The following is a 16,212-nucleotide window of genomic DNA, read 5'->3' as shown; positions in this document are numbered from 1 at the left end:
TTTCACATTTTTGTTGTGATCTTAGCTTGCTGTAGCCTAATACAAACATTCTATTTATTTTTCTGTCCGGAGACAGATTGACAAAATATTTAACAATAAGCACATTAACAAATTATCCTGCTTAAAAAGTAAAGTAAAAAACTTAATATGTTGTTTCAACATGGTTTATGTATTTCTTATCTTTTCCATTATATTGAGGTAAAACCAGAATTGCACTGAAATAAAAAATGTAAAACAAAGACAGACTGTGGGAACAAATTTATTTCCATAATCTTTCGTGTACAGAAAGAAACAATTTTCAGTTTACAAACAACTGACCAGGTTAGTGATGGAAATGGTTCACAGCACAGAGTGAAGGCCTTCAGTTCCTCCTCATCCTCACCTTCATCAACACAAATAAAATCCAACAAAGTCATTTAAAGTGCCTTCTCGGGAACCAGCTCAGGGTGAATCACAAAGTTCACAAAACCTTCTGAGGAACACACACCTTTTTGTGTAAAAGAAAATCAGCCACAATTTCACAACTTTTAAATTCATAACTAGTCCAAAAGCTTTTACATTTACAGCAGTGGACACAGAAATCCAGCCTTATAGTCTTCACACTTGATTAACTCACATTTTTAGTTTGTCTTGTAGGTTTGTGGCACATGAGCAGCAAGCCAACATGAAAACATTACAGCGTGGCATTTTCACTTCAGTCAACAGAGCTCCGGGAATTGACGTCACTTCTCCCGGCATGCAACAGCTCAAATCGAAACGGCGCCATATTGGCAGGCAGAAGCCCGCAGTTGAACTATTTGATGTTGTCAGAAAACTCAAACGGGAAATATGGTAGATTCCTGTTGTGCCCCAGGATGCAGAACAGACGCAGACGACATAAGGAATGAGCCATCTACAGGATTCCCCAAGATCCGGAACGCCGCAAACGTTGGATCATTGTAATAAAACGCGCTAGTGACTGGGCTAAAATGAAACTGTGGGATCCCGAGAGTAAAGGTTTTCGCTTATGCAGCGACCGCTTCATATCAGGTACTTAAACCAACGTTTCCTCAACTGTGTATGGTATTTATTTTAAATGCTTTTATTATGATTCTTAGTGGGCTTCCTAAACTTATTTTGGCGTGGCTTTTTCTGTCTTATTACTAGCAACAAGTAAACATCACGTAAAACATTTCCGTGGGATTTCTGCGTGCTGCCGTTTACGTGTCTTATGATCACAGCAATTAACCGGCTAAGCTGTATTGAATTTTTAAGCAATGGTTGATCAATTGTCCGATCACACATAAAAAGCACTTTGGATTGCTATTATCTGTCTCACCGAGACAGATCTCAGACTGATCCTGAGACGCTCCTGCCTGACATATTTATTTTATTCACGGAAAAAAATCAGACTAGTGATTTCTCTTGGCGTTCAGTTTATACATTCAAAGTTTGCACAGCACTCTATTTAAACTACTTACGAGTAAATCTATGTTATTTGTGTTTTTGTTTAATTAGTTTTATAAATTATAAATGTCAGGGCTTCTCAAATCCGGTAAGAGGTCCGCTCCGACAGCTTCTGGCGTTTTTAAAAAGTATCCCAGGGGCACGGTAAGAGTCGGAGATGTTTAGTCTATTTAATTTCTGACGATATAAAACTATTTCTTGGGTTTTATAGTGTGAAGTAAACTCCCAACGGAGTAAAATCCAAGCCGACCCCATTCATTTTGTTTACCTTTGTTGCCTGCCAACATGGCGTCTACTCTCTGAGAGTCACGTGACGTCCGGAGCTCTATTGTTGTGAAACTAACAGAAAAGCTGAGTTTTCGTTAAGTTCACGGCTGCTGATGAATGGACGGCAGTGATGCTGGAGCAGGAGCATGTTGGCCAGTGTTGTTGTAAACATTTACGACTGGAAGTCAGATTTATAACAGCAACATCAAAGAGACGGTTAAGAATGTTACTTTGGGTTCTGATGATTATTTCTGATCAGCATGAAACCTGAGGAAGCTAACGGCTAGTCAGCGTCCCTAAGGGCTAGCAGGTCTTGCCAAAGTCTAGTCAGAGTTCTGCTAATGGCTAGCTCCTGCCAACAGCTAGTTGTGACACAATGAACAATTAATGATAAATGAAAATGTGTAGAAAACGCCTGCATTAAAAGCTGTTAGCTTGACTCCTGTTTGAGATTTCCTCCTGATCACTGAGATCACTTTGCTGCAGGTAAAAACCTGACCATGGTTTACACAACCCAACTTAAAAACCAATCTATCTCTCAGGGAAAAGTCATTTCTTTATAGAAAGTCCATTTGGCAACACAGTTCTGTGCAACTGTCAATAATATTTAGTGCCAAATATCCTAATTGTTTCCAAAAAGGCTGAATTAGAAACATCCTATTCTACATTACATGCACATGTACACATAAAATCTTATAGCATTTACAGATTTTCTGGAAAACAGGGTCTATAGAAGAAGTGTAACTGTAAGGACGACCTAGCCACCTGTCAGCAAGGGCTGGCATGCTCCCCAGAGGGATGGTAGCTCCATGCAGTGTGCTTATTGGTGCCTGTTGATCTCCTCAGACTGTGTAAAGGCCCTGCCTGTCACTCGGTCCTCTGTGATAGAAGGCACTTACAGGAGAGACGTGGTTCAGGCTCGTCGACAAACCACCGTCTGGACCTCAGCCGGCCAGCATCAAGTAAATCAGTGGTTTTCTTGAATAAGAGTCGACTAAGAACCCAAAGACATGGGGGTCGAGGTGCCTTCTGCTAGCTCCACACATTCATCCTCATGCATCTTCCTCAAACAAACACGCTCTTAAACAACGGGGCATCTATTTACACCAAGAAGTCTCTGCTGGCGGAAAGCCGCAGAAATCTAAACTTTTGGCAGAATTGCAAAGTTTGTCACTGGCAGAAAACATGATTAAGATTACACACAGATTTGATCTAAATAACAAACGACAGCACGTTAACACAGTAAATAATGAGGAAGAAGTCATGAACGTCTCTCCAAGCGGTGCTGAGACCTTAGCAGAAAACATCCATTCATTCCACAACTGCCACGGTTTTCATGTTCTGCAGGACAAAAAGGGATTTTCTAATTACAATTTGGGACAAAGCAGGGAACTTCCGTGTAAAAAATAGTAGAGAGAAAAGGGGTTGATTTCAGCTACAAGCTAATAAATCCCATTAAAAAATCCTTCATGTCAAAAGTCATTGTTAATTACCAGTCAGTTAACAAATGATCCAGACGGTTCCCATGTTCTGCTCTATCTTATGGCTGTTTCCAGTCAGTAAAGTGTCGGCTCAGGTGGAGGCTCAGTGATGTGACAGAATGCACGATGAACAGGACGGATGCAGAAGAAATCAGAACGAACGGTGGAACACAAACGCACCAAACCAGAAACGCCACCAGCAACCAGGAAACGGACCACTCCAGCAGTCTGTGCTTATTGTGATCATTCTCACTCTTCAGTTCTTGGACTGTTAAAAAGATCAGAGTTCTCCAAGTTTACAAAGATCACTTCCTGGGGTGGAAGACCATGAGAGGCCGGTCTTCGATCTTCTGCCATGGACTCTTCTTGTTCTCATCTTTGTCGTCGGGATCATCCTCAGGACTGGTCGTGGAGTCTCGGCGGTTCTCACTGTTGTTGCTGCGACTGCTGTTGCCTCGGCTGCGTCCCCTTCTGGTGTTGGTGGATCCATGTGAAGACGGTCCTTCGTCCAGAAGAGGAGTTAGGGAGTTTTCTTCAGGCGATACAGGGCGTCCTTCGCTGCTGCTTGGCTCGCTGTGGTCGGGATACGCCAGTTTGGAATAATTCTTCCCGCTGCTGCTGACACCGTGGCTCTTCCGTCCTCCTGTCCCCCAGCGCTCATCCTTACCTTTCCGGTTAGCGGCTGACTTTCGATCTTGGGACACAAGAGGTGGCTCGAGGTTGACGTCTCGCTGAGTGCTGCTGGAGCCACATCCCAACCCACCACCACTTAGGTCATTGCTAACATCTATATAAGAGTGGCGAACATGAGCGTTATCACGTCCATCCAGGGAGATGAACCAGGCCCGCGGGTGCTGCTTGACACCCAGCTCTAGCAGCTTCTTCTCAGTCAGAGCCTGAAGTTCTCCATTCATCTGGGCCATAGTGGAGTCGTTGAAGAGCACAGGGATGGTCACGGCTCCGCCGGACGAGTCAGATGCCCAGCTCGGCTCCTCTGAGTCGTCCCCTTGGGCTCCACCTTGCTGCAGCTGGCCTTGTTTCTGGGAGTGGTGGTGATGCTGTTGGCTTCCTCCCATCTGCATCCCATCTTTATCCTGGTCCTTCTGGTCCTTACCGTCCTTGCCAGAAAACTCTGGTGGCAGGCGCATGTAGTGGGCCGGGATGACCAGGGTCGGCACCATGCTTCGGTACATGTTCTCTTTCATCTGGTCGATGGAGCTGCAGAAGATGATCTGACCCGGTTGAGTGTTGAGGGAGGTGGGACGGGCAATGCTGTCTGCAGCTGCAGCGGAATATTCTGGAGGTTTGTCCGACTGACTTGGCACGTAGCCCTGGAAGCGAGGCGGGGACGGTGGATCAGACGCATATCCTCGATTGTCATTGGCACTGTGGTGTCTGTGGTATTCAGACTCTTTGCCGTCCTTGGGGCTGTAGCTCCGGTTGTAGTCTTCGTGAAGAAGGGGGTTGTCCAGGTTATTGGTCTCTGTAGCTCGCGTGACCTTCATGGGGAAGCTCTCCCCTCGCTGAGAACCTGAGGGATGCTTTCCCTTCGTGTGTCGGAGCATGTGAGCTGGAATGTGTTTCGTTAAGTCCTCCCTTGAACTCTGGTAGTCCCGGGAAGGGGACAAGTCGGATTTGTCATTGGACGGTCCCGATTCAACATGGCCTCCGCAGATCAGATTCAGACGTGAAGTCGACGTGCCCTGGTCCCTCTTGGCTCCATTCAGATTGGAGGTGTGGGGCTTTCCCTGATGCCGGCGAGGTTTCAAACACCTCCGTCTGGAAGGAGAACAGAGAAGGTAAAGAATCAAGTTTTGAGTTAATAAGCAGCGAAACGTGTGAGCCTCCTCACCGGCAGTAATAGAGCAACACACAGAGTAGGATCAGGACCAGCAGGGCCAGAGAAGCCAGGATGGAGAGCAGGAACAGGGTGTGGTAGGTGGTGATGTCCCTCAGACCTGGATGAGATAAACCAAAACCTGCAAAACAATTCACGAGTCATCAGTCGTCTTCACATGTTCCACCTTCATCACATCAGCAAGAGCCAGACTCAGGAGTCGTTTCTGTTCTCTCTACCAGTGTAAGAGACACGTTTAAACAGGAAAACGATCAGCAACCAGCTTCAGCTAGAGCAGCGGTGTCAAACTCATTTTAGCTCAGGGGCCACATTGAGGGAAATCTAGTCCCAAGTGGGCCGGACCGGTAAATTAAAAACAACTTCAGATTGTTTTCTTTGTTTTAATACAATCAATATAAAACAAGGCTGGAGCCTGAGGACAGTGTAGTACAAGTACAACACCTGAAGTGTACTTGAAAATTTGAAGAAAAAAAAAATCTAATAAAAAACATTCCTTAGTGATTCAAAGAGCTTACAGATCACATGGCTAGATCAGTTTCATGCAGCACTTAAAGTATATTCGACTCATTTTACTTTACATCTTTTGGCTTTCACCAGCACATCAACATCAGAAGTCACATCCTGAGTGGCGGCCAACTTCAGGATGTGATTCAAGTTCTTGTGTGAGCCTTGAGCGCAGCTTTGTTTTATTTATACTCATTACAGAGAAAACTTGCTCACAAAGATAAGTTTATTTTCACTCTACATTGTAAAGTATGAAAATAAAGATTACACAACCATCTCGCGGGCCAGATTTAACCCGCTTGCGGGCCGGATTCGGCCCGCGGGCCGCATGTTTGACACCCCTGAGCTAGAGGCTCCATCATGTAAATGTTCTGTGAAACGACTTCACGCGTGTGCAGGCAGGTGTTCTGACCCAACAGCATTGCCGCTGATCGGATCCAGACTGGAGCTCCGTACCTGAAGACGAAGGAAAGGCGGCCAACCAGTATCCCATCTGAGGAACCACGACGTTCCACACAAACTGTGTCCCATCCTTTTTGATATAGCCCGTCCCGTTTCGAACCCACAGTCCTGAAATAACCAACACATAATTCCGACTAGAACATTTCTAAAGATTTATATTTTATCAGCTCTGATCCAAATCTGGAGTGTTATATAACCGCAATCCATGACTGATGTGGTTCCCTCACCCGTCTTTGGTTGGTAGAGCCAGGCGGGGATGCTGGTGGCCATCCTGTTACGAGTGTCAGATGGCAGCGGCACTGAGACGTGGATCGGATCCGAGACGTTGATGGAGGTGCCATCTCTGTTAAAGAGCTGGATGCTGACGACGGCGAGTGCTGTCAGGTCGGCCCATCCGGTGTCTACACCTGAAGGAGACAAGTAATAATAATAATAATAATAATACATTTTATTTCAAAGCGCCTTTCAGGACACCCAAGGTCACTTTACACAAAACACGTAATAAAATACAATAAAACAATAATAAAACCCAAAGAAGAAAAAACAGAGAGAAACATTTCAATAAAATCAGAGGTTGTAGGCAGATTTAAACATATGTGTTTTGAGTTTTGATTGGAAAAGGGTAAAACTGTCGATGTTCCTGATGTCTGGGGGAAGTGAGTTCCAGAGTCGAGGAGCAGAGCGGCTGAAAGCTCTGCTCCCCATGGTAGCGAGACGGGCAGAAGGAACCGCAAGATGGATGGAAGAAGAAGATCTGAGTGAACGGGACGGGGTGTGAATACTTATAAGGTCTGAGATATATGGAGGAGAGAGGTTGTGGATTGCTTTGAATGTATGGAGGAGAATTTTGAAGATGGGCCTGAATTTAACTGGGAGCCAGTGGAGCTGCTGGAGAACCGGCGTGATGTGGTGAAAGGAAGGGGTTCTGGTGATAATACGGGCTGCTGAATTCTGGACCAGTTGCAGTTTATGAAGGAGTTTGTTGGGGAGACCATAAAGAAGTGAATTGCAATAGTCGAGACGGGAGGTGACGAGGCTGTGGACGAGAATGGCGGCAGTGTGAGGGGTCAGTGAGGGACGAAGACGGTTTATGGAACGTAGATGGAAGTATGCTGACCGAATTAAGTTATTAATGTGAGCCTGAAAAGAAAGGGAGCTGTCGAGAATGACACCCAGAAACAAGTCCCCGACATCAGCATCAGCTCCTCTCATTACTGAGCAATCACCCTCCATCCATGGGTCATGCTCCTTGGTTCAACATGAGAAGCAGTCAGCAGCAGGCGCACTTTCAACTTTAGTCACTTCCTCCGCAGATCTGACTAAAGTTTGCTTTGGATTGTTTTCTACACCAAAAATCTGGAGGTTTGTAACACGCAGAGCTTGATTCTGTGGTCTAAAAGATGTTAAAGATATACGTACTAATCACTAACTGCAGAATAAAATCATCTTTACCTTCCTGGAGATATTTGCATATATGCGCACTGACTTATGCCCCTTTACGTTTCTGCACATACATGTGTGGAACACATATAGATTTTGTCGTGTCAAGACTTTCCATCATCAAATACATTCCAGGTGTGTCCAACCTGAACTGTTGGTCTCCTGGCCCAGGAGGAACGGGAATCCACCGATCTCATACTGACTCCTGGCGGTGGTCAGAGCGGCCGACAGCGTGGTGTAGTTGGAGCTGGGAGGGAGCTGGATGGACTTCCTCTGGAGCTGAACCAGTGGCTGGTTGTGAGCTCCTGAAAAACCAAGAGTCTGAATTGTATAAGTTTAAAAAGACCAAAACATGCAGCAGCCAGGAGGAGGACGGGGGAAGAGAGGACATAAAGCAACACAGCAGAGTGGAATAATACGGTCATGGACATGTTTAAGCTACAGAACAGAGACCAGACCAGAGGAATCATCACTTAATAGTCCCATTAGCATCAGAGAGCTCCTGACTGTTTAGAACATCTGATCACCTGGAGACCCGGAGAGCACCTGCAGGACGTCATCGTACAGGATGAGAGTTCCAGGTCTCTCAGCCAGGAGGTACAGGCTGACCGACGCGTACACTGAAACAGGAAGTTACAAAATAACGTCAGCACATTTCACAGCCTAACCCCCAAACAGTTCTCATCAATTTTACCTTTAAGGTTTTTTTTTTCTTTTTGTCAGAACAGAACTCCTTTATACTCAGAGGCTCCCCCAAGGGGTGGCCACCCCCTAGAAAATTGCTGGGCACCCCACTGTCCACACAGGGAAGACCAGCGTTCTTTAATAAGTTACATTAATGTTGTTTTTTAATGAAAATATATAAAAAAGAATTTATTGCATCACTACAGGCTGAACCCCCTCAGATTTACTACGAGGATCAATTTGGTGTGCCACTCCAAAATCTTCTCTGGCCGCATGGCCACCCCTATGAAACCTTTCTGGGGGCGCCACCGTTTACTCTATAATATGATATACTTGTATAATGTTTGGCCTGTGCTGAATCTGAGACCTGTTTTAACTCCATTTAAAGCAACAAAAAGCACACAAGAGTAACAGCCTTTGGTGTAACAAGTGATTTAGTTGAAACCATCAAACTGAAGTCTGAACTGCAAAAAAATCCACTAAGTCAACGTCGCTCATGCCCCTGCTTCTATTTTTAGATTTTCTGTTTAAGAACAAACTGTGAAAAATGTGATGTGAAGCAGCTGTGACTGCTGATGAATCATTTACAGCCGCTTCTTTCATTTATCTCTGAGAAATGTAGTTTTTAATCTTTATCTAACAGTTAAATTGTTAACCTATCTGCCTCCTGCATGTGAAACACATCCTAACTGACTCCGCAGGAGGAGGGGCTGTTGAGGCGTGCCGGAGGAACACTGAGGACCTACAGGGGATGCGGTTGGAGTGCCACGGCACCGAGTTGGTGATGTAATCCTGTTTGGAGGCGGTGATGATGACCCACGTGCCCACTCGGTACGGGAAGCTGACCCTCACCACGCCATCGCTGCCTGCTCGGCTGGACGCCAGGAACGTCTGATTCCCCTGGACGGCTATCTGAGCGTCCGCTAACGGAGACAGGTTGCTGTTGTCAAACACCTGGACTTTTATTTGTACCTCTGAAAGACAAAAAAATAAAACTATTTCTGAAGCAAAAAAGATGAAAGAGTAATTTGTTAATTCATCATGATGTTTGGGTTTACTGTATACTAAATATTTCAGGAATTACAAGTATTCACACCTAACAGAGCCTTGGGTTGCTGTAATCCCCTATCATCTGTTTGAAGTGTTAGTTTCAGGTGGTGACTAGTCACCTTGGTTGGTTCACAGTACAAAATCATAAAGCTGCTCCATAATAATCCCATCCTAAATGATCCCGAAGGTCAGAGGTCAGGATTCTTGTTATCTGAAGTCTTTAAGATGGAGTAAGAGTTATCCGTTTAGCTAACAAGCTAATGAAAACACAGATCCATGTTGGGATCTGAGCAGATGAAGCGACGAGGAGCATCTCGATGATGATTGGAACATTTAAGTGACTGGTTTATTTATCATGTTTGTGTCCAGCCTCTCTGCTGCTGTCTCCTCCAGCTGCCATGGATTACGTCCTGATGAAGAGGATGTTTGAGACCATCTCAGACAAATCTCATCCTCGTGTTTTCAGCCCGGAAACATTTTGTTTCTCATCCCGCCTCTTGGACGGGGTGGATGTGGGTCACACCGTTTCCATGGATACATGCTGACTCTCCAAAAGCTGCCTTGTTGTTACCCAGCTCAGTTCCCGTGGAGCTCTGCTCTCCAGCTAGAGTCCTGAGACAGCAGCAGTTGCTCTGATGGCAGCTATATGAACAGCATGCAAATGTGTGTGTGTGTGTGTGTGTGTGTGTGTGTGTGTGTGTGTGTGTGTGTGTGTGTGCGTGTGCGTGTGCGTGTGTGTGTGTGTGTGTGTGTGTGCGCGTGTGTGTGTGTGTGTGTGTGTGTGTGTGTGTGTGTGTGCGTGTGCGTGTGTGTGTGTGTGTGTGTGTGCGTGCGCGCGTGTGTGTGTGTGTGTGTGTGTGTGTGTGTGTGTGTGTGTGCATGTCTATTGAGCATGGATGAATGCTGTCATCTATTAATGGAACAATAAAGACTCTTGTGCTTGGAGAGGATTTCCTCACTCAGAGCAGTCAAAGGCACCGTGGGACTTCTCACCCTCCTCCAGAGGACTAGAAGAAAGTAACTGTGCAGGACCAAGTGTACCCCTTCTAGTCTGAATGCATAACGTGAAAGGGTGGAGAATATGCTTATTATTTTCTTATAAATAGGTTATTTTGGGTCTATGTTTTTATAATAAGTGTATTACAATAAACATTAGGGATGTGTATTGGTGAAATTCTGGCGATACGATACGCAACACAACACGGGGGAGACGATACGATACATCACGATACATTCAGTCAGACAATATTAGAGATTTTTTGACTGAATTTATTGTAGGAAAATTGAATAAACAGTCTATACTGATACTTTGTATGATTAACATGAGGTCTCTGACCCATAACAGAGGGATTTACATTTCGTCGTCGTTGTCTTCTTCCGCTTATCTGGGTCCGGGTCGCAGGGGCAGCATCCCATCTAGGGAGCTCCAGACCGTCCTTTCCCCAGCCAACTCCACCAGCTCCTCCGGCAGGACCCCAAGGCGTTCCCGGACCAGAAAGGAGAAGTAACCTCTCCAACGTGTCCTCTGTCGACCCGGGGGCCTCCTGCCGGCAGGACATGTCCGAAACACCTCCCCAGGGAGGCGTCCAGGAGGCATCCTGACCAGACGCCCAAGCCACCTCAACTGACTCCGGAGGAGCAGCGGTTCTACTCTGAGTCCCTCCCGAATGTCCGAGCTCCTCACCCTAACTCTAAGGCTGAGCCCGGCCACCCTACGGAGGAAACTCATTTCAGCCGCTTGTGTCTGCGATCTCGTTCTTTTGGTCATTACCCAAAGCTCATGACCATAGGTGAGGATTGGGATGTAGATCGACCAGTAAATCGAGAGCCTGGCTTTCTGGCTCAGCTCCCTCTTCACCACCACAGATCGACTCAGCGTCCGCATCACTGCAGACGCTGAACCAATCCGCCTGTCAATCCCCCGATCCCTCCAACCCTCACTCGTGAACAAGACCCCGAGATACTTAAACTCCTCCACTTGAGGTAGGACCTCTCTCCCGACCCAGAGTTGGCAAGCCACCCTTTTCCGGTCGAGAACCATGGTCTCAGATTTGGAGGTGCTGATCCTCATCCCAGCCGCTTCACACTCGGCCGCGAACCTACCCAACAAGAGCTGAAGGTCAGAGCTGGATGAAGCTAGGAGGACCACATCATCCGCAAAAAGCAGAGACGAGATTCTCCTGCCACCAAACTTGACACACTCCACACCACTGCTGCGCCTAGAAATTCTGTCCATAAAGGTTATGAACAGAACCGATGACAAGGGGCAGCCCTGGCGGAGTCCAACCCTCACCGGGAACAGGTCTGACTTACTACCGGCTATGTGGACCAAACTCACGCTCCTCTGGTAAAGGGACTGAATGGCCCTTAACAGAAAGCCACCCACCCCATACTCCTGGAGCGTCCCCCACAGGGTGCCCCTGGGGACACGGTCATAAGCCTTCTCCAAATCCACAAAGCACATGTGGATTGGTTGGGCAAACTCCCATGCCCCCTCCATCACCCTTGCAAGGGTGTAGAGCTGGTCCACAGTTCCACGGCCAGGACGAAAACCACATTGCTCCTCCTCAATCTGAGATTCAACTATCGATCGGACCCTCCTCTCCAGTACCTTGGAGTAGACCTTTCCAGGGAGGCTGAGGAGTGTGATCCCCCTATAGTTGGAACACACCCTCAGGTCACCCTTCTTAAAGATGGGGACCACCACCTCGGTCTGCCACTCAACAGGAACTGCCCCGATGACCACGCGATATTGCAGAGACGTGTCAACCATGACAGCCCTACAACATCCATAGCCTTGAGATACCCAGGACAAATCTCATCCATCCCTGGGGATCCGCCGCTGTGTAGTTGTTTGACTACCTCAGCAACTTCTGCCCCAGAGATTGGACAGTCCATCCCCAGGTCTCCCAGCTCTGGCTCCTCCTCGGAATGCGCATAGGTGAGATTGAGGAGCTCCTCAAAGTTTTCCTTCCAACGCCCGACTATAGCCCCAGTTGACGTCAGCAGCTCCCCATCCCCACTGTTAACAGCGTGAGCGAGTTGCTGCCTCCTTCTCCTGAGGCGCCGGACAGTTTGCCAGAATCTCTTTGGCGCCGATCGATAGTCTTTCTCCATGGTCTCACCAAACTCCTCCTACGCCCGAGATTTTGCCTCGGCAACTGCCACTGCTGCACCCCGCTTGGCTTTCAAGTGCCCGCCTGCTGCCTCTGGAGACCCACAGACCAGCCACGCCCTGTAGGCCTCCTTCTTCAGCCTGACGGCTCCCCAAACCTCTGGTGTCCACCAGCGGGTACGTGGGTTGCCACCACGACTGGCACAGGCCACCTTGCGATCACAGCTAGCAACAGCCGCCTCAACAATCGCAGAGTGGAAAAAGGCCCACTCGGAGTCGATGTAACGCACTGCTCTCGGGACACGGTCAAAGCTCTGCCGGAGGTGGGAGTTGAAGACCATCTTGACAGGTTCTTCTGCCAAGCGTTCCCAGCAGAACCTCACTATGCATTTGGGTCTGCCAGGTCTACGCGACATCTTCCCCTGCCATCTGGTCCAACTCACCACCAGGTGGTGGTCAGTTGACAACTCTGCTCCTCTCTTCACTCGGGTGTCCAAAACATACGGCCGCAGGTCAGATGATACGACTACAAAGTCTATCATCAACCTGCGACCTAGGCTGCCCTGGTACCAAGTGAACCGATGGACATCCTTATGTTCAAACATGGTGTTCGTTATGGCCAAACTGCTGCTTGCACAGAAGTCCAATAACGAAACACCACTCGAGTTCAGATCAGGCGGGCTGTTCCTCCCAATCACACCCCTCCAGGTCATGCTGTCATTTCCCACGTGAGCATTGAAGTCCCCCAGCAGAACAATGGAGTCCCCTGATGGAGTACTATCAAGCACTCGTCCCAGGGACTCCAAAAAGGGTGGGTACTCTGAACTGATATTTGGCCCATAAGCACAAACAACAGTCAGGACCCGTTCCTCGACCCAAAAGCGCAGGGAAGCTACCCTCTCGTCCCCCGGGGTAAACCCCAACACACAGGCAGTCTTGGGGCTAACAAAATGCAAACCCCAGATTTACATTTCAATGGTGGAAACAAAACCCATTGCAAATGGCTGCAACTAGTGGCCGATATTTGAATTGCACCAAAAGAAAAGAAAATACACAAATGTTTGCATGTAAATTCTTCCAAAAATTAGATACACGACTTTTGAATATCGATATAATATTGCTGGAAAAAATCACGATATATTGCCATGTCAATATTTTCTTACATCACCGGTAAACACTATTTACACTGTTTGTACTGAATTAAAATGATTATTGTGATAATTTTGCCCTCAAAGTACATTGCGGTACATTATTTATTCTCCCTTTTCCAGACTCCTCTAGACAAAACTGAGCAAAACTGAATGCTGGGTGGAACACCCAACAGAGCATATAGCTTTGGTTTGAAGCATCAAATCATATATGCTGATGATAAATAATTCGGAATTAGTCCATTCTTCATTATTGTTCTTGTTAATTAACAGTTAACCTGTTTTAATTATTACTTACATGATGATGAAGTTTTTTTAAACTGAAACTAAAGCATGAAATCATCAGTTTACTGAGAAGCAGACTTTTTTGTTTGTATGTTAATTTGCAAATAACCCATTTTAGATAAAGCATCATTTGGATAATAGTCTGAACTTATTTATTTGTCAGCTGATTCAGCTATTAACCTTCACATAACACATAATAGAATAATAAAGTTATTGATTAAATAAACATAATTCCAACGCACCAACAGCATTAGAATGAGGTATTTCATCAGGGTCAGTTATTTCCATAAAACCTGAGTGCAGGTTGATGCAGCTGTATTCCGGTCATGCATGTTTTTATTATTGCATGTATGAGGACTGGATCCCTGCAGACTGGGACCATCCATGCATGATCAGATTATTATATAATGTCCTACAGAACGGAGCAGAACAACACAGGAGTCTGCTGCTGCATCACACTGGCTGCATCTGATCTGGGTCCGTCACAACCAGCGGAACCAGTCCGGAACCACGAAGGCCTGACTGAAGCAGACCCAGGCCTGAGCTCACATCAAACCACAAGATCACCAACACAACAAGGAGCTCCAGCAGGCCTCCAGACTCCCCGCCACTGTAGAACCCGCCTTTGAGATCGGAACCAGCAGCACGAACCTCCGATCAGCGGCTTCCATCTTGAAACAAGCGCCGCACACCTCCAACGGCTTGTCGACAAAAGCCATAAAATGCACCAACCACTCCCATCTCATTGTGCTGCATCCCTGCACGGCGGGCTTACCGAACGCTGCCGGGTGCTCCGGTACGGATTTGGCCAGCGCCCCCCGAACCGAGCACACCGACACGAAGAGCAGCAAACGGGAGATCCAGTGGGGCGGCATCCTGCTGGCTACATGTCTGGTCTGCAGGTCAGAGATTACATGGTAGACCCTCAGAAGGAGATCTGGAGATCCGTGGCGGGCTTCGCCTGGTGTTTATTGTCTCTGAGCAGAGAAACGCTTCCCTCTGCTGACCTCCGGTGGAACACACACACACTCACACACACACACACACACACACACACACACACACACACACCCCACTACTAAGTTTAAATAAAGTAAATTAATTTTCTAATATTTTCCCACAATAAAAATCATAGCCTACCATCACCGTCATGGAGGGAAAACACACACACACACACACACACACACACACACACACACAATTAATCAGCCATTCACCCATTCACACACATTCACGCTACGGAGACGACCATGCAGAACACCCTTGTTGAAAACAAATCATTGAAATGCCAGACTGGAATATGCCAATCTACATGTTGACAAAGCTTCTGAGAGAATGTCCGATGGACAGCTGAGACAAAACTGGAACTTTATTTCAAGGTACATCAGCTCTATGCTCATTGATGGAAATTGAAGCAAACCAAGAAAAGAACACTGTCCCTACTGTGAAACATGGAGGAGGCTGTGTTATGTTCTGGGGCTGCTTTGCTGCATCTGACCAGAGCAGCAGATTAGATCAAGAGAGTGGCCTTTAATATGCGTGGGAAAATTAGAATATGTTTGAAAATCGAAGCTGTTGAGGCAGGAGGAGAAGTCTCTGGGGAGGGGGAGGTTCAAGTTGTCCATATGAATATTTATATCACCAAGCAGGATGACATTGGGGGAAAAGGTGAGCTGGGTGAGTAATGAGGAGAAGTCATTTAAAAAGTCACTATTGGGCTTGGGTGGGTGATGTTGTTCCGACTCCTTAAGAGTCCTCCGAGACGCCAACGGTTCCATCCATCTGTTGTGACCCGGAAAACATCTCTGGACTGAAGGGTCGGTGCTATGGTATACTACAACCTCGGTGCCAGAGGTCATCTGACCTCTCTGACCTTCGGATCCATGAAGAGGGTCTTCCAAACACACAGATAGCGTCTGATGCCTTTTTAATAATAATCAACCTTATAGCTTAACACAAACCACATTCTTTCCCTTTTACAGCCAGAACTCAGCTCTTAGATACGAGAGTGCTGATAGCATCATATTCACACATATAGGCACCATACATCACATTTCATCCACCTAGATCCATCCATCACAGTAAATATTAGTTAACTTGTCATGTTTTAATTGTTTGGAAAATAAATTCTTACTTTTATAAACCTGACTCTTTCCTGAATCAAAACAAAGTGTTTACAATCCCTGAATAAACAAAAAATCATAGAATCTTCTGATTAAACATCCAAAGACCAAGCAGGTTGATACTCTATATTTACATAAAGTATCACAGCTTATTGGTCATAAGTAGAGGTAATATATTAAGCTCTTAAAGCACTCAATTTACCAATTCCTACACTTTCATTGGTTAAATTTCACAATTTATTTATTTATTATTATTATTGCCAGATTCAAGTTATTTATGTGACCATTGTGGGGTTTTCTTTCATTGACCAAGGGCATCAACAATTTTGTCCTTGTCCAATCATGCAAA

The 16,212-nt window shown here is 46.4% G+C and overlaps 1 protein-coding gene across 1 annotated transcript; it reads right to left on the bottom strand.

Moving 5' to 3' along the window:
• Positions 1-3,339: 3,339 nt before the first annotated feature.
• LOC107387292 (protein FAM171A2) lies at positions 3,340-14,756 on the bottom strand. The gene is made up of 8 exons (XM_015962180.3): positions 14,516-14,756; positions 8,889-9,116; positions 7,986-8,078; positions 7,605-7,763; positions 6,246-6,425; positions 6,013-6,126; positions 5,047-5,173; positions 3,340-4,973 (listed from the first exon to the last, which is right to left on the bottom strand). Exons 1-8 carry the CDS (start codon positions 14,613-14,615, stop codon positions 3,500-3,502), a joined length of 2,475 nt encoding a protein of 824 aa, XP_015817666.1. The 5' UTR covers positions 14,616-14,756; the 3' UTR covers positions 3,340-3,499.
• Between the last annotated feature and the right edge of the window lie 1,456 nt (positions 14,757-16,212).

The sequence above is a fragment of the Nothobranchius furzeri genome, chromosome 16 (assembly GCF_043380555.1).
Source record: "Nothobranchius furzeri strain GRZ-AD chromosome 16, NfurGRZ-RIMD1, whole genome shotgun sequence".
Lineage (NCBI taxonomy): Eukaryota > Metazoa > Chordata > Actinopteri > Cyprinodontiformes > Nothobranchiidae > Nothobranchius > Nothobranchius furzeri.
The sequence above is the reverse complement of the archived record's forward strand: the minus strand, read 5'-3'. Positions and strand labels throughout refer to the sequence as shown.

Coding starts and splice junctions, on each gene's coding strand:
- LOC107387292 (XM_015962180.3), bottom strand. CDS start 14,615: ATGCCGCCCCACTGGATCTCCCGTTTGCTGCTCTTCGTGTCGGTGTGC. Junction 7,764..7,985: donor GGTGCTCTCCGGGTCTCCAG/GTGATCAGATGT, acceptor TTGGTTTTTCAG/GAGCTCACAACCAGCCACTG. Junction 5,174..6,012: donor CGCCTTTCCTTCGTCTTCAG/GTACGGAGCTCC, acceptor ATTGTTTTGCAG/GTTTTGGTTTATCTCATCCA.